The sequence below is a fragment of the Phyllopteryx taeniolatus genome, chromosome 5 (assembly GCF_024500385.1).
Source record: "Phyllopteryx taeniolatus isolate TA_2022b chromosome 5, UOR_Ptae_1.2, whole genome shotgun sequence".
Lineage (NCBI taxonomy): Eukaryota > Metazoa > Chordata > Actinopteri > Syngnathiformes > Syngnathidae > Phyllopteryx > Phyllopteryx taeniolatus.
The window spans coordinates 23,759,840-23,781,149 of NC_084506.1; the positions used below are offsets into that span (position 1 = coordinate 23,759,840).

The following is a 21,310-nucleotide window of genomic DNA, read 5'->3' on the forward strand; positions in this document are numbered from 1 at the left end:
AGTTATTCCCATTTTACTATACTAAATGGCTATTTATCATTTTTGTCGAAACGGCGTTACACTTCGCAGCCACAAGATGTCGCCAAAGCTCCACGATGTCCCGTTAACCGAATAGAAATCATTGAAACACTAACTTCCAATGTTATGCTTCGTGCGTGCTTGTGCATGCTTCTGACAGCACCAAGCAAGGACGGGACAGTTTGTCAGAACAATGTGACGTCAGAGGAGCAAAAACACATGAACAAAACAAAAAGATCATCGGAAATCTTGAAAATAGCTCCCGGTATGACGTGGGTTGCATTTCTCATGGACATAATGAAGTGGACGATTGAGTTCGTATTTTTATTTATATTTGTATGTTTAAAGAACACAATAGACCATTGATGTTATTAAACGTATAACAGAATATGTGTTAAGTACATCTAAATAATTTATTACAAAACTTTTTAAATAAACCTAAACAAATTGTTTATTTAAGGACACCGAATTACGTGGTCCGCTGGTTATGACGTCACGAAAGTGGGCGCGGCTGAGTGACGCATTGCGGTTGTCTCCGCCCGTTGGCGGTCCTCCACACAGCGCGCGCGTGTATGTGCGTGCGTGAGTTTACGTACACTCTACACGTTTGTTTGCGTGCGCGTTCACGTGGGCCGTGCTGGTACTGGTATTGGCTTTGGTTTACGCAGGCGCGTGGATGCGGCCGCGGCGTCGGCGCAGGTAGAAAAAAAAGAAACGTCTTATTTTTGGCGTTCTTTTCGACATGGCGGCGTCTGGCTGGCGGTAGATCTTTTCGCCTTTCTACATTCGAGAGGATTAAGTGAGGAACCATGACTTCAGGCCAGGATGAAAGTTCGGTTCGTGTGGCGTTGAGGTGAGTCCACTTCTATGCATGTGTATTTGACACCTGTCACGCTAGCTTGATAGCACCTGCGCGGTAACGCCAGTCGCCAACCCGCTTCGAACCGGGCCCGGCTGCTCTCTGGTGCAGGCCGAGAACCAGCTGTGGCAGGCCGGCTGGTGGTGTGGCGTTGGCGCAGGTGCTCGGGGACTATAGGGATGATCGTGGATGAAAGAATGAAGCAGACAGACAAGAGTGACACTGACTCTTTGTTTGGAGACGTCTTGGTGTCTTTGAACGCACCGAATTGTGTGTGTGTGTGTGTGTGTGTGTGAGTGAGTGAGTGAGTGAGTGTGTTTGTGTGTGTGTGTGTGTGTGTGTTTGTGTGGTGTGGGGGGGGGGGGGGGGGTGCTCTATAAACTGCCACTCAGATGCATTCAAATGCTCACCAAATAATGGGACTTATTGATGACTGACGTATTAGTGTCGCACACCTCTCGTCAACATGACGATGTGGTAACCATTGTGTGTACCCCTGTCCTTTTTTCTATCCTTTTGTATTGCAATCTAGCTGGCTATTCTTTTGTTTGTCTATCTATCTATCTATCTATCTATCTATCTATCTATCTATCTATCTATCTATCTATCAAAATGATATATCATTTTGTTGATCCTACACGTTAACTTCTGTCATCCACTTGTCTGTCTCACGCAATCTCCACTTTGCTGCTTCGACATGTTTTTTTGGCTCCCCTCTGTGTCCTCTTGAATAAAACAAGTCGACTTGTCGAGAAGTAGATATAGAAGACCCGCAGTCTCCACTTTGCCGCACTGGCCCGTTTTCTGGTGCCCTCAGTGTCCTTTTGAATAAAGTCAACTTAGCAACAGTCAACATGCTGAGAAGTAAATAGAGGAGACTTTTGGTTGTTTGTCCTTTGTTGTTGTTTGGTAGCATGCATCTTCTTACCACTGGTGCTGAACGGTGTGGCATGGTTTTCTCCGACCCACCACATCGTTTTATGTGTCTAATTACATATAGACAGCAAAACTCGTTATCCATCAGTTTTGTTATCTATATGTAATTATATGAGGCGATCATACATTTATATGGGTTTGCAGTCATAATGGCCCTCCGAGGGAAGCCATACCTAGGATGTGGCCCATGACAAAATTGAGTTTGTCACCTCAGGGCAACACTATTGCGAAGGTGTAAAAAGTGAAGTGAAGCAGCAGTTTGTTTCATTTTAACCTCGAGTGGAGGAAATCTTCATTGTTGTTGTCATTTGACTTGTGGTCTGTTTCTCACCAACAAGGATGCAATTACCAAAGGATGTGTGGGCAGCTTTGTGGGGAGCTTCTCCTCTGTCCATTGTCACATCGTTTTTTTAAAAATGTATTTAATTTTTTTTATATTCATGCAAGGCAAATATAGTTCGATGTTGACCCCCACAGTTAACTTGCAATTAGAAGCAAAAAGTGTCAAGTTAGGTCATACCAAGGCAAACCGCATTAGATTCTTGAACGTGGTGTAAGGTAAGATATCATTTAAAAAATATATATTTTCTTTGTTTTTTTGGTTTTTTACCTTTTGCCATTTTTACCATATCAGAATCATCTCTATTTGCCAAGTATGTCCAAAAAACACACAAGGAATTTGTCTCCGGTAGTTGGATCCGCTCTTCTAGTACGACAACAGTCAATTGACAGAGAACACAGAGACATAAAGACATTGAGAAAAACAGTCACTGAGCAATAAAGGGTTGCTAGTTATCTGGTAATGCCGGTACATTTTTTTTTTTGACAATTGTGCAAAAACATGCAGAGTCCTTTAGCACTTAGAGCAGTTCGAAAGACTAATATTGCAATAGTCCGGTGCAAAGACCATTGTGCAAAGGGCGCCGAGACTTCAAGCGAGTAGTGCGGTAATCTGGGACAATGTTGATTGTGCAAATGTTGCAGACACTCCTTAATCAGTGTGCAAATGGAGCAGATGCTACTCTGGCATGAGTGGCCAGTGTTGGTCAACAAGAGATATGCAAATAATGCAGCGTGGCGAGACTACTACAGTGAGTGCACGAGTAATGTATAATTGGCCCCACAGAAATGTGACAACGAACTCAAATCCAAAAATTGCCAGCGTGTTGTAATGGAATTGTAGGTTATGTGTTTAAGAAGTTGATTGCAAGAGGGAAGAAGCTGTTGGAATATCTGCTAGTTCTAGTTTGCATTGATATGACTCTTGAATGACAGGTTTGGCTTCCTCCTCTTCAAAAGTTAAGACTGAGTGTTGTTATTATTCACAATTAACAGTGGCTAACATCTTTTTACATTTGTCTTGGAATTACGAATGCTAAACTGTTTGGTGCACAGTAAGTTAAGTCATGAGTTTTTTTTTTTTAAGGTGGCTTACATATTATTACACTTTCATAACTATTAAAAATGCCCAGAATAAGATGGTTGAGGCAAATGTGGTACATGAATTGCTTTGTCTTTGTTGTGTCTGTTGTTTTTGCATTTGATATTAACAATGTTTTTACATGTTCGTAACAGTTAAAAACGTGTGTGACAGCAATGTGGTATGATAATTACCTTGGCATCATCATTGTGATAGCCGCGCCTTGAGAGAAATTTCATTGAGCAGTATGTTCTAATCATATGTAGGATTGACAATAAATTAAAGTTAAGAATCAGGAACTTCTTATTAGACTTGTGGGTTTTACCTTCAATATTAAGATTGGGTAACGTCTTTTTACGTAATGCAACTAGAGTGGTACTTTGACTTTAGAGTGCCTCAACTTACAAGTTGTCGTGAGTTATGAGCTGTCACTAGGGTAATTTTTTTGTTGCTCGCTAAAATTTTAGTGACATCACTCACTAGGACACGCCCCTTAAACCTACGTATCCAACACAATTATAACACAAGTAATTATACTTTATAAATGTTTTTTTTTTTTTCTTTTACTGTGTTTTTATAAAAGTCAGTCGGTGCTATTTTTCTTCATTACAAACACTGAACACAATTTTTTTTTGTGTGGAGCTGGAATGGATTAATTGCATTTCAGTGGGGGGGGAAATGCGTGACTTGTAGCGGTGTGTACTCTCTTGTTGCATTATGTAATTCAGAGACGATGGCAAACGTCTTTTATTTTGGACTTCTGACAGAAGAACAAAAACAGCACAGTCAGCCCCGTTTTCCACACACGCATACCTGTTCACATTCAAATTGAAAATGTAAGTAAAAAGAAAATGTGGGTTAGCCAACTTCTCAAGTAGCTTTGTAAATGAATCATGAAAAATACCTTTAACTTTAACAAAGAAAAGAAATGCTCAACCGCACAGGTACCATTGACAATGTAAACCACTCCTTCATAATGTAATTAACTTGTGTAACTACCCAGAAGACAGCACATGACAACTGCTGCTAACCCTGGGGTTCACTACCCTAGTCCACCGGGGTGCTGCATTCAATGGCTACAGGGTGAACTAGATTTCCTGATGTGTGATGAGTTTTGATGGCAAGTGGAATTATATTATATTTTAACTTTGTTACAAGTGCTTGGTCACAGGACGAAATAGAGGTAAACTCGTAAGTCAGGATACCAATGTACTTTTGTGCACACGTTGCATCATGTTTAGCGGGTGGTTTGCTTTGATTGTAGCAGCTCGTCTGTCACTGTTCTGCCTTGTGAAAATACTGTATCTGCTACTCATCAGTATGTTGTGCCCTACCCATCAGTGTATACTTGAGGACCTTTTTAATTGTCTTAGCGCTGTGTAAATAATACAGAGTACAGGCACTGAAGTACTAGCAATGCTAGCTAGCTGCGACTGAAAGCACAGTGTTGAGATAAGCGGGGATTAAGGGGAAAAAAAGATGGTTTCCACAGTGACCGCAATTTTCTTTCCATTGCTTGACTACACCCTCACATGCACACACACTATCAAACACTCTTACACACACACACATGCTCTCTCTCGCAACGACGCACAGTCTCACATATGCACACACACACACACACACACTCTCAAATGCACACTATTTCAAAAACACTAATACATACACTCTCACTTACTCAGACACAAATACTCTCTCACACTCTCAACCGCACACACACATACAGACAGACACAGCGTGACTCGTTCCTTGTAAAGAGTGGGACGATTTTGATACAAAAAGGAAATACAGGAGGCCCGCAGTCTACACCTTGCTGCACAGACCAGTATTCTGGCTTTCCTCAGTCTCCTTTAGAATAAAACAAGTTGACTTGGCAAGTAACATGTCGAGAACTGAATACAGGAGACCCACAGTCTACACTTTGACACACTGGGCTGTTTTCTGACTGCCCTCAGTCTCCTTTCTGATAAAATGTGCCTACTTGGCAATTGTCACATGCTGAGAATGAAATAAAGAGGACCCCCGCATACTCGTGGTTCGGCACCTCCGGATTCACCTATCCACGGATTTATTTTACGTTTCCAATTATTTTTCCATTTTTCTTTTTTTTTATTTTTCTTTTTTGTGGGGAACAAACCCCCCCCAAAAAACACTTGTTTGTGGTTTATCCCTGCTTATTCCAAAACATTTTTGCGTGGGGAAAAAAAACCATCTTCAATGCAGATGTAATGGCCGCCAATTATTCAGTGATTTTTGCTACCCCCGGCCTAGAGAATAGCTGGGTTCGAATAGTGAATAGCAGGGGTCCAGTGTACAGGAAATCTGCAGTCTCCACTTTACCGCACTGGACTCTTTTCTTGCTGTCCTCAGTCTCCTCTCCCCCTAAAAATGAATGTAGTTAACAACACTCACGTGTTGAGAAGTCAATACTGGAGACCCAGATTCTCCACCTGTTTTCTGGCTGACCTCTCTGTACTCTCCCTCTCAAATAAAAACAGGTAATACAAACTAAGGTCATCCAACTTCTGACAGATGTTTGAATTCATTTCGAGCTACATCTAAATACTTAAGTCCAAACAGTGATGTCTTGCCAGGGCTTGTTGTTCAGGCTGCTTGGCAGGGAACCACGGCAGCAAGCATAATGACATTATATAGATCCGTAAAGACCTGAAGGCTTTAGCTAGCTCAATGTAATGAGTGGAAGGCATGCAGGTACTCGTATAAGTGGATGCAACATTGTAAGCCTCAGGCCAGTGGATAAGGAAGTCAAGCAGACCTGGAGTCACCTAACGAGGAACAAAAGCAGATAATCACCCACTGTGTGTGCTTTGGGGACGTTACCGTGCTCAATGGGCATCAAAAAAGTACACATTCCCCCACAAAATATTGTTTTTCTACCATTTTGTAGTCAATCTAAGTGGTCATTAGACTTGAAATTCATCAAAGAACAAAATGTACCTAATAGTTTTAACGTTCTCAAAGAATTTAAGCAGTAGACTTGAACTAGGTCATAGAAGAAAACATCCTTTCCATAGAAAACAATAGAAATAGCCATTGTAAAATCTGCATTAACTGTACAGGCAATGTTTCAAGTCATATTTTAACACTATTAACTGTCATACACCTTTTAAAATAAGTTAACCACTGTTAATATTAAAACATAAAAACAACAAAATACTCAGGCTTAACATTGAGGAATGACAAAGCAGTCATTTGAAGGAACCAAGGCATCTAAAGTTTTGACCTTCTTAATTGTCATGTACAGTAAGTGTAAAAACTAGAGAGAGCAATGGCACAACCACTGTCTTTTGGGATCAAATTCTTAGATCCAACCTTGCACTGTAGCAAGTTTGAAGCCATTTTGACCGTGAACCTCAGCATTTGCGATCAAGCCAGAATAATGAGCTGTATTGGACACTCAGAATTGATTTTTAGAACCAAGTTTAGACTCGCGAAGCTTTCGGGGACTTTCTCCACAGTTCACTTATCGGAAAAACTTAAAAATCTGCGATTTGGAGTTTTACTTTTCAGTGTGTTTTCATGAGGCACAAAATGCTAATTTTGACTCACAGATTGCAATGTGAATGCGCTTATTTCGAGTCTTCAGTTGTTAATGGTCTAGTTCATTTGAGTTTAGCAGAAAAGTATAATTACAAACTACCAAGATGAGGATGAAGACTTGGCCTGAGGGGGACAGCAGTGCAAACACGGCGGCCTCGATGGTGTCTAAAGCCCCCATGAACCCTCTGCTTTGTTCACAAGCACTGAACCGAAGCATTCCCGCAGTAGCCCTGGCCACTAGCTCGCCATGTTTGTTATTGGCGCCACCCCCTGTGTGTGTGACTTATTGCTTGGTTTTGCAAAAAAAAAAACTAGCAAACAAACACTGCTGAGACTTTCCTGTGAATGCTGAATAAAACCGCAAGGATCTGGGTTTAGATAATGTTTAAAAATCAGTATGGTTTCAACTATAATTCTTATCAACTTAGGTCAGACGTTTCTTAAAATCAGCTTTGACAGAACAAATAAAAAAAATCTATAAAGGTTTGAGGTTAACCATGAAGAACAGTAACTGGTCAAGACGTGATAACCACCAACCTTTGTCCTCAAATACCTTCATGAACTTTGGTCAGATGTGCTTTTAAATCAATAGGATTAGTGTTTTAATTTTTTTTTTTTAACTTTCTCTTCAAATAAAATGAAATTGTTGATGTGAAATTGGTAATGAAATTTAAAAAACGTAATGTTTCAAAATATAATTTTTTTTAAATACTTAACAAGTTCAGTGTTATTACATTGACACTATTTACTCTGTCACTGATAACATAAAGCTGAGATGTAGACTTTGTGAATTTTTTTTAAATATTCTAACCCAACTGAAAAAAATCTAAAATTATTTTTTTGGGTGCTTTTTTATATTATAATTATATTTTAAATATATTTATTATGACTATTACTATTTTTTAAATTTAAAAATAAAATAAAAGGTTATTGTACCAAAATATCCAACAACTATCTTATTACAACATGTAAAAGTTAATTATTCCAGTATAGCACACATTTTTAGTTTACAATGAATCAAATTCAAACAAATAAAACTAGATTGTTCCAAGTATTACACCTAAAAGAGAAACACAATTTTGAATGTTGCAAGGTATTTTTTTTACTTTTTTGAATTAGAAAATAAAAATGAAAATGTTGAAAGTTACAATAGCACACTATTTTTTCTTCTTCTTTTCCTTTCGGCTTGTCCCTTTAGGGGTCGCCACAGCGCGTCATCCTTTACCATGAGAGCCTATCTCCTGCATCCTCCTCTCGAACACCAACTGCCCCTCATGTCTTCCCTCACAACATCCATCAACCTTCTCTTTGGTCTTCCTCTAGCTCTCTTGCCTGGCAGCTCCATCCTCATCATCCTTCTACCAATCTTCTTCTTTTCCTTTCGGCTTGTCCCGTTAGGGGTCGCCACAGCGCGTCATCCATTTCCATGAGAGCCTATCTCCTGCATCCTCCTCTCGAACACCAACTGCCATCATGTCTTCCCTCACGACATCCATCAACCTTCTCTTTGGTCTTCCTCTAGCTCTCTTGCCTGGCAGCTCCATCCTCATCATCCTTCTACCAATATACTCACTCTCTCTCCTCTGGACGTGTCCAAACCATTGAAGTCTGCTCTCTCTAACTTTGTCTCCAAAACATCGAACCTTGGCTGTCCCTCTGATGAGCTCATTTCAAATTTTATCCAACCTGGTCACTCCGAGAGCGAACCTCAACATCTTCATTTCCGCCACCTCCAGCTCTGCTTCCTGTTTTCTCTTCAGTGCCACTGTCTCTAATCCGTACATCATGGCTGGCCTCACCACTGTTTTATAAACTTTGCCCTTCATCCTAGCAGAGACTCTTCTGTCACATAACACACCTGACACCTTCCTCCACCCGTTCCAACCTGCTTGGACCCGTTTCTTCACTTCCTGACCACACTCACCATTGCTCTGGACGGTTGACCCCAAGTATTTAAAGTCCTCTACCCTTGCCATCTCTTCTCCCTGTAGCCTCATTCTTCCCCCACCACCCCTCTCATTCATGCACATATATTCTGTTTTACTTCGGCTAATCTTCATTCCTCTTCTTTCCAGTGCATGCCTCCATCTTTCTAACTGTTCCTCCAGCTGCTCCCTGCTTTCACTGCAGATCACAATGTCATCTGCAAACATCATGGTCCACGGGGATTCCAGTCTAACCTCATCTGTCAGCCTATCCATCACCACTGCAAAAAGGAAGGGGCTCAGGGCTGATCCCTGATGCAGTCCCACGTCCACCTTAAATTCTTCTGTCACACCGACAGCACACCTCACCGCTGTTCTGCTGCCCTCGTACATGTCCTGTATTATTCTAACATACTTCTCTGCCACTCCAGACTTCCGCATGCAGTACCACAGTTCCTCTCTGGGTACTCTGTCATAGGCTTTCTCTAGATCTACAAAGACACAATGTAGCTCCTTCTGACCTTCTCTGTACTTTTCCATCAACATCCTCAAGGCAAATAATGCATCTGTGGTACTCTTTCTAGGCATGAAACCATACTGTTGCTCGCAAATACTCACTTCTGTCCTGAGTCTAGCCTCCACTACTCTTTCCCATAACTTCATTGTGTGGCTCATCAACTTTATTCCTCTATAGTTGCCACAGCTCTGCACATCACCTTTGTTCTTAAAAATGGGCACCAGTACACTTTTCCTCCATTCCTCAGGCATCTTCTCACGCACTAGAATTCTATTGAACAAGCTGGTCAAAAACTCCACAGCCACCTCTCCTAGATGCTTCCATACCTCCACAGGAATGTCATCAGGACCAACTGCCTTTCCATTTTTCATTCTCTTTAATGCCTTTCTAACTTCCCCCTTACTAATCATTGCCACTTCCTGGTCCACCACACTTGCCTCTTCTACTCTCCCTTCTCTATCATTTTCCTCATTCATCAACTCCTCGAAGTATTCTTTCCATCTACCTAGCACACTGCTGGCACCAGTCAACATATTTCCATCTCTATCCTTAATCACCCTAACCTGCTGCACATCCTTCCCATCTCTATCCCTCTGTCTGGCCAGCCTGTATAGATCCTTTTCTCCTTCTTTAGTGTCCAACCTGCCATACATGTCATCATATGCCTCTTGTTTTGCCTTTGCCACCTCTACCTTTGCCCTGTGTCGCATCTCAATGTATTCCTTTCGCCTCTCCTCGGTCCTCTCAGTGTCCCACTTCTTCTTAGCTAACCGTTTTCCTTGTATGATTTCCTGTACTGTGAGGTTCCACCACCAAGTCTCCTTCTCTCCTTTCCTGCCAGAAGATACACCAAGTACTCTCCTGCCTGCTTCTCTGATCACCTTGGCTGCAGTGGTCCAGTCTTCTGGAAGCTCTTCCCGTCCACCGAGAGCCTGTATCACCTCTTCCCGAAAAGCTGCACAACACTCGTCCTGTCTCAGCTTCCACCACATGGTTCTCTTCTCTGCCTTTGTCTTCCTAATTTTCCTCCCCACCACCAGAGTCATCTTACACACCACCATCCTATGCTGTCTAGCCACACTCTCCCCTACCACTACCTTACAGTTGGTAACCTCCTTCAGATTACATCGTCTGCACAAGATGTAATCCACCTGTGTGCTTCTACCTCCGCTCTTGTAGGTCACCCTATGTTCGTGCCTCTTCTGGAAAAAAGTGTTCACTACAGCCATTTGCATCCTTGTTGCAAAGTCTACCACCATCTGTCCCTCCAAGTTCCTTTCCTGGATGCCGTACTTACCCATCACTTCTTCATCACCCCTATTACCTTCACCAACATGTCCATTACAATCTGCACCAATTACGACTCTCTCTCTGTCTGGGATGCTCAGAACTACATCATCTAGCTCCTTCCAGAATTTCTCTTTCACCTCTAGGTCACATCCTACCTGTGGGGCATAGCCACTAATCACATTACACATAACACCCTCAATTTCAAATTTCAGCCTCATCACTCGATCTGATACTCTTTTCACCTCCAAGACGTTCTTAGCCAACTCTTCTTTTAAAATAACCCCGACTCCATTTCTCTTCCCATCTACACCATGGTAAAATAATTTAAACCCTGCCCCTAAACTTCTAGCCTTACTGCCTTTCCACCTGGTCTCCTGGACACACAATATATCAACCTTTCTCCTTATCATCATGTCAACCAACTCCCGAGATTTTCCTGTCATAGTCCCAACATTCAAAGTCCCCACATTCAGTTCTAGGCTCTGTGTTTTCCTCTTCTCTTTCTGCCGAAGAACCCGCTTTCCACCTCTTCTTCTTCTTTGACTTCGACCCACAGTAGCTGAATTTCCAACAGCGCCCTGCAGGTTGACGGCGCCGGTGGCGGACGTTGTTAACCCGGGCCACGACCGATCCGGTATGGAATTCTTTGGATGAACGCTCATATTTGTTTGGCAAGGTTTTAAGCCGGATGCCCTTCCTGACGCAACCCTCTGCATTTATCCGGGCTTGGGACCGGCCTACAGTTTGCACTGACTTGTGCCCCCCATAGGGCTGCATTTCATCCTTCTACCAATATACTCACTATTTCTCCTCTGGATGTGTCCAAACCCTCGAAGTCTGCCCTCTCTAACTTTGTCTCCAAAACATCGAAACTTGGCTGTCCCTCTGATGAGCTCATTTCAAATTTTATCCAACCTGGTCACTCCGAGAGCGAACCTCAACATCTTCATTTCCGCCACTTCCAGCTCTGCTTCCTGACCACACTCCCCATTGCTCTGGACGGCTGACCCCAAGTATCTAAAGTCATCTTACACACCACCATCCTATGCTGTCTAGCCACACTCTCCCCAACCACTACCTTCCAGTCGATAACCTCCTTCAGATTACATCGTCTGCACAAGATGTAATCCACCTGCGTGCTTCTACCGCCGCTCTTCTCGGTCACCCTGTGTTCGTGCCTCTATTCAACACTATTTTTAAATTCTCCAAATTAGAGGATTGCTGCAAGATACAACAAACTATTTTTTAAAACAAGAAAATAAAAAAAGTCGAATGTTACAATATAACACACTTTATTTTCCTTTTCTTTTAAATAAAAAAGGCACATGAACAGGATTTCATACTATTTTTTTAATTACAAAAATAAAATACAATATACAGTACACAGGAAAAAGTGAAATGTTCAATGTTTGAAATGGTTTTCCAACATACATTCTCACACACCTTTTAAAAAATATATGTAAAATAAATATGCTGTAAATAAGTGTTGTAATCCCACTAATACTGTTCATTTTGGTGTTTTTCTTTAACTTTATATATATTTTTTTAAATATACAGGTATTTTATCCTACCCTGATTTATCACCTGCAGTAAGTGCAAGTGTTTTGACTTTGATTTATTTTGACCTGGCACATCCTCTGCTAAAGTGTTGGACCTAAACACAAAATTCCAACTGATCCCCGTGCTCCCATAAGTTATTTTTGGAAAAAGTGGCGTCCAAACAAACAAGTTGGCTCAAAGTCCCCGCATGGTGCGCTGATAACGGCTTTGGCTGCTTCCTGCACGTCAAAGTTCATGCAGATGGTAATGTAAGGGTGGGTTGCGGGGGCATAAAAATGGGGACATCGCGGGTGGCTCCAATGGAGAGGTCAACATGAGGCAGGAAAGACCACCACCGTGTTCACAGTCCTATAATAGAACTCCAAAAGAGCAATTTTGATTTTTAAAAAGGTGATAAACATTTTCATTTCACCTACCTCAATTACGTTGAATTGAATATACTTCAAATTCAATAAGGTTCTTGTTTTCTCCTCTTGCGTTAGATAACATTTTGGGTTTTTCCTGGCTTAAATTGAGGCAGAGGTGATACGTGTATAGGCTGCACCCCCCAGTGGCTCAAACAAGCACTTTCTCATTTACATGTATTTTATTGTTCTTTAATGTTTTTTAATTCATATACTAAAATACAAAATAAAAATGAAGCAACCCTCTACGATATGAAATTAAATATAACAAAAGTCCCCGCGCGTACATGAGTAGTAGAATCGAGTATACTACCAATTATCACATTGGTTAATCGAGCAATTGGAAACAAAACATGGAATTTGCGTGACTAAACACAGTAACGTGCATGTGAGATAAACTGTAGGTACTATATTTGTCCACTTGGAGTCACCATACTCATGTTCTACTGTGGCATCAATAACTATGAGTGTGTATGGCTTTATTCGATTAATCGTTGCAGCCCTAGTCTACAGTTGAACAGCCGAGTTGACCAGCTTTAACTTGGCTTCAATGTGGCCCTGTTGAACATTAGCTTGAGCCATTTCATTGACACATTTCACAGTCAGATGCAGAACATTTAAGATTTAAACTGTCCTCATGCACTCTTTTGTTGTCCAGTGCAGTGTTCTCTCCAAAAAGTAAAGCATAACAAGTTACTATTAGTTTTTGAGTTTTAACTTTGACTTTTGAGCTCTCCACCAGAAATGTTCTCAACATTACATTATATCTTTGTTTTGTTGTTTTTGTTTTATTCATTTTGTATAGCTTTGCTAAGGAACTATAATACTCATTAATAATAATACAAATAATTTTTACACTTAAGTTTATTTCACGATATATACCACTATTGTTAAAGGATTCAATTTATACCGTAATATAAATTTTGGTCCATATGCCCAGCCATAGTTCACACTAGTTAAAGAGAGGAAATGCAGACCTCTTTGATATGAATATAATGCTGATGATGAGGCATGTGGATCTATTTGCGAGCATCTGCGTCCTATTTATAAATCCCGCTGGAGTTACATCCTGGACCTATTTATAGTACAGGGTCCACTTTTAAGGCTGTGGTTGGAGCTCGGCAGGATCCTGAGCTTGACCCTTTTTATTTTCCTCTCTCGCCCTCTCTTTCATTCTTTCTAGCTCTCTTTTGTTCTTTCTCGCTCTCTCTCTTTCGTTCGCTCTCTCCATTTGCGTCTTCCAGTTGACCAGACCACTGTGATATCCTCCCTGGATTGGATTAGGATCTTAATTCATCTGCTGCCTGTCGCCATGGCAACATCATCCTGTGTCACGCACCCACACTGCACCAGCATGCTTTGGCTCTGATGTCACTTGGAATACTTTTTTCCAACTAATAGCTGAATCCTGGACCGCACCAAATGAGAAAACTCTGGTGCCCAACTGCGCACCAGGATTGTTTGTTGCGCACCTTTTGTCTGGTGTGTGTAAGCTAGTTTGCGTGTATGGTACGTACAAGGGTTTGCTCATTTTTTTGCACAGAATGGTTCACTCAATAAATGTGCACTGCGGACTTGTATTTTGCACAATAGGGTGCTTATTTAGTGCACATTACAGATTGCCTTTTTTGGTGTGCACCAGGGTTTGCTTTTGATGTGCACTACGGTTTGCTTGATTGGCGCTCTAAAGTTTTGCTTTTTTGCTCCACACCTCGGTTGACTTTAGTGCACTCCAAAGGGTACACCCGTACGGCGCGCACCAGGGTTCACTTGTTTGGTGTGTACCCAACAAGGAACTCTGGTGTACACCAGGAGAGCATCAGACAAGTTACCTCTGATGTCCACCAAACTGGTGTACACCAGGGCTCACTTGTTCTTGAACAACTTCTCTCTCCCAAGGAAGTGTTCTCAGTGCACACCAAATAACTGTAATGTGATGGGCACATATTTGCAGATTTAAATTTGATTTCTAAAGTACTGCATGATTTGGCCCCAGCTCCTCTGGCTGAGTTCATCAGCCAAAGAAACAGCTCTGAGCGTGTCACTCGAGGCTCTGTCAGAGGTGACTGTCTCATTCCTCTGCGCAGGAGCACTTTCAGTAAGTCAGCCTGGTCAGTGAGGAGCGCTGGTGAGTGGAACTCAGTACCTGAGGAGGCTAAACTGCTTACAACATACAAGGCCTTCACAAAAAAAACTGAAAATGTGGCTAGTTAACACCTATAGCTGCCAACACTAAAAGACAAGTATGTTATGTTGTCTTTTTGTTATGATCAAAAAAATTATGGTTTTATTCTCTCTTAATAGTATAGTTTGATTATGTATCCTGTATTATATTGTCTTGTAGATGTATTTTACTGCTTTTTTACATCATGGCCAGGGGACTACAGATGAAAACTAGCCTTCTGGCTAATTCTGGCTTTTTTAACCATGTGTACTTCATGTGTTTTATGAAATTGCATTGTCCCCTTTCAAAAATAAACTGATGATAAACTGATGATAAACAAAGGTTTCATTTTGTTGGTGTCCACCGGAGTTCACCTGTTTGCCGTGGGCAAAGAAAGTGAACCAATGAGCTCTGGTGCACACCAAACAATTGAATTCTGTTGCGCACCTAAGAAGTGCGCTCTGGTATGCACTTGCTTGATGCACAACAAACAAGTGCTGTGTTAACAACACACTAGAGGGTGTCCTCCTTGAGTGCCTCTCAGTCAGTGGCTGATGAGACCCAGACAACTTGTCTATGTACAAGCACTCAACTTCAACCCCAAACCTCGCCTGGCCTCCAACCTTAATTCAGCCTCCCTGTATCTGTATCCCCCAAAATAGTTTTTGTTTGTTTGTTTTTTACGTCTATCAGTGACTCTTTTAGGCGTCATGGACTCAACCCCTCACAACCTGGTATTCTATAGCACCCCTAGAGTGATGGAAAATATAAGCACCTGCCACCGGTTAGTCCGATTGAAACCACATTTTTCAGCAACTTTGCCCATTTCCGGGGTCTTACCGCACAAATGGTCTTAAACTAGCCAACAGACCTCACCTCAATTGTCAGATTCTTGACCGGATTACACGTTTGAGTCTATTGAAACAAAGAGTTTCCTGTCCTCCCTGTAGCAGATTACAAATGTTACATACTGTAGCTGGAAACAACTCAACAACAACCTGGAGGTGTCCCAATACTTTGTTGCTCCCACGGTGTCGGTGCGCTCAGTGCCAGGATCCAGTGTCACACTTACGGGCACACAATGACCGCACTGTGCAAACTCCCAGGCATTGTTTTGGATGCACAATGAGGCCGTTATCCACGCTAAATGGTAAATGCTGCCAGGTCCCTTTCAACCCCATTGAGGGCTTCCATGTCAGGAGAGCTACCTCCTTTAAATATAACACAGCAATAAGCAGGATTCTCCACTAAATATTGGAACAAATTAAATGAAACCTTATTGAAGTGAAAGAGATTTACACAAATAAATGAAAATTGTTGGTGCAACAGTTGTTCGTCTGTGACTTTCTCACAGAACTCAGCAAAGGTGAGAGCGGTTTTTCTGAGCAAATCCAAGCCTATCATACATATAGCCAGTAAAATCGCTGCATCAGAGCCGTAACGGTAGAGCCGACATTTATTTGCTTGTACGGTACCTTTTACACAGAACACTGCGGCGGTGCGATATTACACAAAGCAACTACAAGCTTTTCACAGAGAGTAAAGGCAAAATATTGCCACCACTGTGTGTGTTTTCAAATGTCGCCTTTAAGCCTTTCACACAGAGATCCATCAAAAATGGTGCATCAGAGACATGACAGTTGGTCCAGCATTTACCTGTGACTTTCATGCAGAATCCAACGAAGGAGGGATATTGCAGCCAGCGTGTGCATTTTCATATGGTGACTTCAGTCCTTTCATACAGAGATCCAGCAAAATTGGTGCATTCGTGCCCTAACAGTTGTCAGACTTTTATTCTCTTGCGACTTTTTAATAGAAGGCAGCAAAGGTGAGCTATTGCAGACAGTGACTTCAAGAGAGATATTTCACACTAATTCAGCTACTTCAACCCTTTAACAAAGAGACTCAGCAAAATTGGTGCATCAGAGACATAACGGTAGATCCAGCACCTATCTGTGACTTTTAAGATTGAACCTAGGCAAGATACTGCTGCCACTGTGTGCGTTTTCACACAGCGACTTCAAGCCTTTCACACAGCGATCCTGCAAAAACGGTGCCTCTGCGACGTAATCGTAGCTGTCACATTTTTTTTGCCCATGCCTTTTACACTGAACCCAATGAAGGTGAGAGATTGCCTTTCTCTCAAAGCCTTTCACACAGTGATCCAGCAAAATTGGTGCATTCGATGTGCAACAGTTGATCTGGTATATATCCGCCTATGACTTTCACAAACAACCCAACGAAGGTGTGATATAGCTGCCGTTGTGTGCAGCAACTGCAAGCCTTTCACACAGAGATCCAGCTATATCGTTGTATCAGAGACATACAATTTTATTGTCCTTTTTTATGTGTATTGTCCCTCAGGATCCGCCCTCAACTGGCGCGGGAGAAGATTGAAGGATGCCACATTTGCACGTACGTGATGCCCGGCGAGCCTCAAGTCATCCTGGGCAAGGACAAATCCTTCACATACGACTACGTGTTCGACATGGACTCACAGCAGGACGCCATCTACCAAACGTGCACCGAGAAGCTAATCGAAGGCTGCTTCGAGGGATACAACGCCACAGTCTTCGCCTACGGACAGGCCAGTCGCAGACTACATTACCAACTGTACCGTATCCTGTAAATGTTATCACCACCCCTTTTGCACAGAACCCAGAAAAGCAGGCTATCGCCACGACATGGCTAAAGGGGCGGCAGACCTCTTTCACACTGAGGTTGCGTAGAAATACTGCATTTCAAAAGACAAGTCCTTACATTTATACTCCGTTACCTTTTAAACAGAGCCTGAAGCCTTTTACACAGAGATCCTGCTAGATTGTTATGACATAAAGTCATGTATAAAATTGTTGTTTGACTGCAGCTAGGCATGGGCCTGTATCAGATTCTGCTTTCAACCGTTTTCAATTGAACGCAATCCATTTTATTTTTAAAGAACATAGAATATGTGGTACATTAGTAAATGTAAAAAGAAAATGAACAATTGATTTTTTTTTTTCGAAATAAAATCAAAATGTCAAACAACAATAAAATTACTATTAGTAAAAGTGTTCTGTGAGACAACAGCGTGGAAAAGACCTGTTAGCCATGCTTGTTAGCCATATCTGTCTCAGTAGCAAGTCTCTAGTATTTGTTGCTTATCGTAGACATGCTAACTCTCGTAGGTGGTCGCAAGCTTAGTTATTCATATAACCTTGAATTTATCTAAGACTCATGGGTGGTGCTCTCATAAATGTGATATCGTATTGAAAGTATTGCCATCATTAGCCACCATTCTCCCATCAGCACATTTTGTGTAGCCTTCCTCTACCAAGCTGCGGTATCTGATAAATTCCCAAAAGAGCCGACTTTTATGACAAGGGGAAGAGTTCTAGAGCTCACTGTTCACACCAACGATGATTCAGGGAGAGGTTGTGTTACTTTGTGCACTGATGATCATATACCTAATTTCACTATGAAATAATTTTCTCGCTTTTACTATATCTATGTATAATACGCACGATTGACTTGAAGATTTTTTTTGGGTATAAAAGTGCATCTTATACACAAGGAATTACAGTAGTTGGCAGACAGTGATAATTGCTTTCAATTGCTGTAGTCTGCTATTCCAGCTCTATCTTTGCGACGTGTTGACTTTGTTTTCCGTCCCCGCCTGTGCAGACGGGTTCTGGCAAGACGTACACCATGGGGACGGGCTTCGACGTCAACATTGCCGACGACGAGCTAGGCATCATTCCCCGCGCCGTACACCATCTCTTCCGGGGCATCGAGCGGCGCCGGCAGGCTGCGCAGGAACAGGGACGCCCCGCGCCGGAGTTTAAGATCAACGCTCAGTTCCTGGAGGTAACCACCCTGGCGGCAGCTGTCATTGTGATCGGGAAACACTTGTGCGGCTCCGTCACACTTTGACAGCGCTCGCATTCCCAAAAAGGCGAGCCGCAACGCGAGCTGTGATAAAACGTGGACGACCACAAATCAAACTACACAGCAGAATAGAAAATATTACCTTTACCTCCACCAAGGCTTCAACATTTGATAAAAAGAGGACTCTAATGTCCAATGTAATATGGAAATATCATTGATCGACAACAAGGAACATTAGTGATCAATTTATATGTATTGTCATCATTGTTGGATACTCTGAACTCCTGTTTCCATGGCATTGATCATTGGTCTAAGGGGATACGACTGAGTGCGAAATGGTGGCTTCGAAACAAAATGGCCGGCTTGCTCCTCAATTTATGGCATGGATCTCTGAGATTTATTCGTGTGTCCTTATATGATAGCATGTGCACCCAATTTTATGTGGCTTGTTCGAACTTGTGTCAGGGGCTAATTGTTTCCATCTTTCTAGGGGGCGCTGCTGACTGAGTTTTGTGGGGTTGTATTGAGTAGGGCGAGTCGCTGCCTAACTACATTTTTGAGGTGTGTTTTGTGCCGCCGTACAGCTTTACAACGAGGAAGTTCTGGATCTCTTTGACTCTGTGAGGGACGGGAAGCAGAAATCTCACATCAAGATCCATGAGGACGCCAACGGGGGGATCTACACTGTGGGCGTGACCACACGCACCGTGTCTTCCGAGGCCGAGGTATGACGTCCAAGTAGGAACATTTGCAGCTTTTCTCATAACGTCCCTAATATTTGTCACTGTTAATTCAGATGATGCAGTGCCTGAAGCTGGGGGCTCTGTCTCGCACCACTGCCAGCACGCAGATGAACGTCCAGAGCTCTCGTTCACATGCCATCTTCACCATCCACCTATGCCAAGTTCGAGTCTGTGCCTCCTCCGACAATGTGAGTCAAGCGCCACCATATGCAAACCTTATTCTCTTGGGGTGACGTAATAGGCTGAGTGGATCAAGAATAACGGAACCTTCTCTACTGTAAACAGCCCTGTTGAAATCAAATGGTTTTGAGGGGGCTGTCCTATCTCATGCAAACGACCTACTGCTCACTGCCCAGGAGTAATTCATATTCAATTAAAATTAAATGAGATTAAATACATTTGGTTTTCAATTTTCAATTACAATACAAATATGTACAGTGACTACAGAAAGTTTTCAGACCCCCTTCATTTTTTCACTCTTTGTTATATTGCAGCCATTTGCTAAAAGCATTATTTTTTTCCTCATTAATGTACACACAGCACCCCGTAGTGACAGAAAAAAACGGAATTGTTGAAATGTTAGCAGATTTATTAAAAAAGAAAAACTGAAATATCACACAGCCATAAGTATTCAGACCCTTCGCTGTGACACTCATATTTAACTCGGGTACTGTCCATTTCTTCTGATCATCCTTAAAATTGTTCTACACCTTCATTGGAGTCCAGCTGTGTTTGATTATACTGATTGGACTTGATTAGGAAAGCCACACACCTGTCGATATAAGACCTTACAGCTCACAGTGCATGTCAGAGCAAATGAGAATCATGAGGTCAAAGGAACTGCCGGAAGAGCTCCGAGACAGAATTGTGGTAAGGCACAGATCTGGCCAAGGTTACCAAAAAATGTCTGTTGCACTTAAGGTTCCTAAGAGCACAGTGGCCTCCATAATTCTTAAATGGAAGACGTTTGGGACGACCAGAACCCTTCCTAGAGCTGGCCGTCTGGCCAAACTGAGCAATCGGGGGAGAAGAGCCTTGGTGAGCGAGGTAAAAACGAACCCAAAGATCACTGTGGCTGAACTCCAGGGATGCAGTCGGGAGATGGGAGAAAGTTCTAGAAAGTCAACCACCACTGCAGGCTTCCACCAGTCGGGGCTTGATGGCAGAGTGGCCCGACGGAAACCTCTTCTCAGTGCAAGACACATGAAAGCCTGCATGGAGTTTGCTAAAAAAAAACACCTGAAGGACTCCAAGATGGTGAGAAATAAGATTCTCTGGTCTGATGAGACCAAGATAGAAATTGTTGGCCTTAATTCTAAGCGGTATGTGTGGAGAAAACAAGGCACTGCTCGTCACCTGTCCAATACAGTCCCAACAGTGAAGCATGGTGATGGCAGCATCTTGCTGTGGGTGTGTTTTTCAGCTGCAGCGAAAGGATGACTGGTTGCAATTGAAGGAAAGTTGAATGCGTCCAAGTACTGGGATATTCTGGACAAAAACCTTCTCCAGAGTGGTCAGGACCTCAGACTGGGCCGAAGGTTCACCTTCCAACAAGACAATGACCCTAAGCACACTGCTAAAATAACAAAGGAGTGGCTTCAGAACAACTCCGTGACTGTTCTTGAATGGACCAGCCAGAGCCCTGACTTAAACCCAATTGTGCATCTCTGGAGAGACCTGATGGGAAAATTTTATATATTATCGTTTAAAAAGACATTGTTGCTGTAACTGCATTGAGATGATAGCACCCTTGTTCACTGGAAGCAAGAGCAGTTTGGAGGAGTGCTACAATACACATTTCACAATGCAATAAATCCCCCACACCTCCAGGCACTGACCACATCCTTAAAAGGTCATGGAATGTGATACCACCTACTCAAGCTTAATAAAAAGAGCTGCGCAGGGACAGGCACCTGAGAGGAGTTGGGAGAGATAAGCCTGGTGCTGCTCTCACTTTGCAAAGTTACTTAAATCAGGTTTCTTGATTTCTTACTTCTGTCTCCTTCCTTGGTGCAAATGTGTTGGTTAAAATAACCCTGACAAGAC

General features: G+C 42.4%; 1 protein-coding gene across 6 annotated transcripts in view; it reads left to right on the top strand.

Annotated features, from left to right (window-relative positions):
* Positions 1 to 601: 601 nt before the first annotated feature.
* kif21a (kinesin family member 21A) overlaps positions 602 to 21,310 on the top strand; it is a 50,346-nt gene continuing 29,637 nt past the window's right edge. For 3 of the 6 annotated variants that reach the window (XM_061773972.1, XM_061773975.1, XM_061773974.1), the window contains exons 1-5: positions 604 to 871; positions 17,019 to 17,241; positions 18,318 to 18,500; positions 19,106 to 19,246; positions 19,318 to 19,452. In XM_061773972.1, the coding sequence (XP_061629956.1) occupies positions 828 to 871; positions 17,019 to 17,241; positions 18,318 to 18,500; positions 19,106 to 19,246; positions 19,318 to 19,452 (726 nt within the window). In that variant the 5' untranslated portion in view covers positions 604 to 827. The other 3 variants (XM_061773977.1, XM_061773973.1, XM_061773976.1) reach the window with 3 other exon arrangements.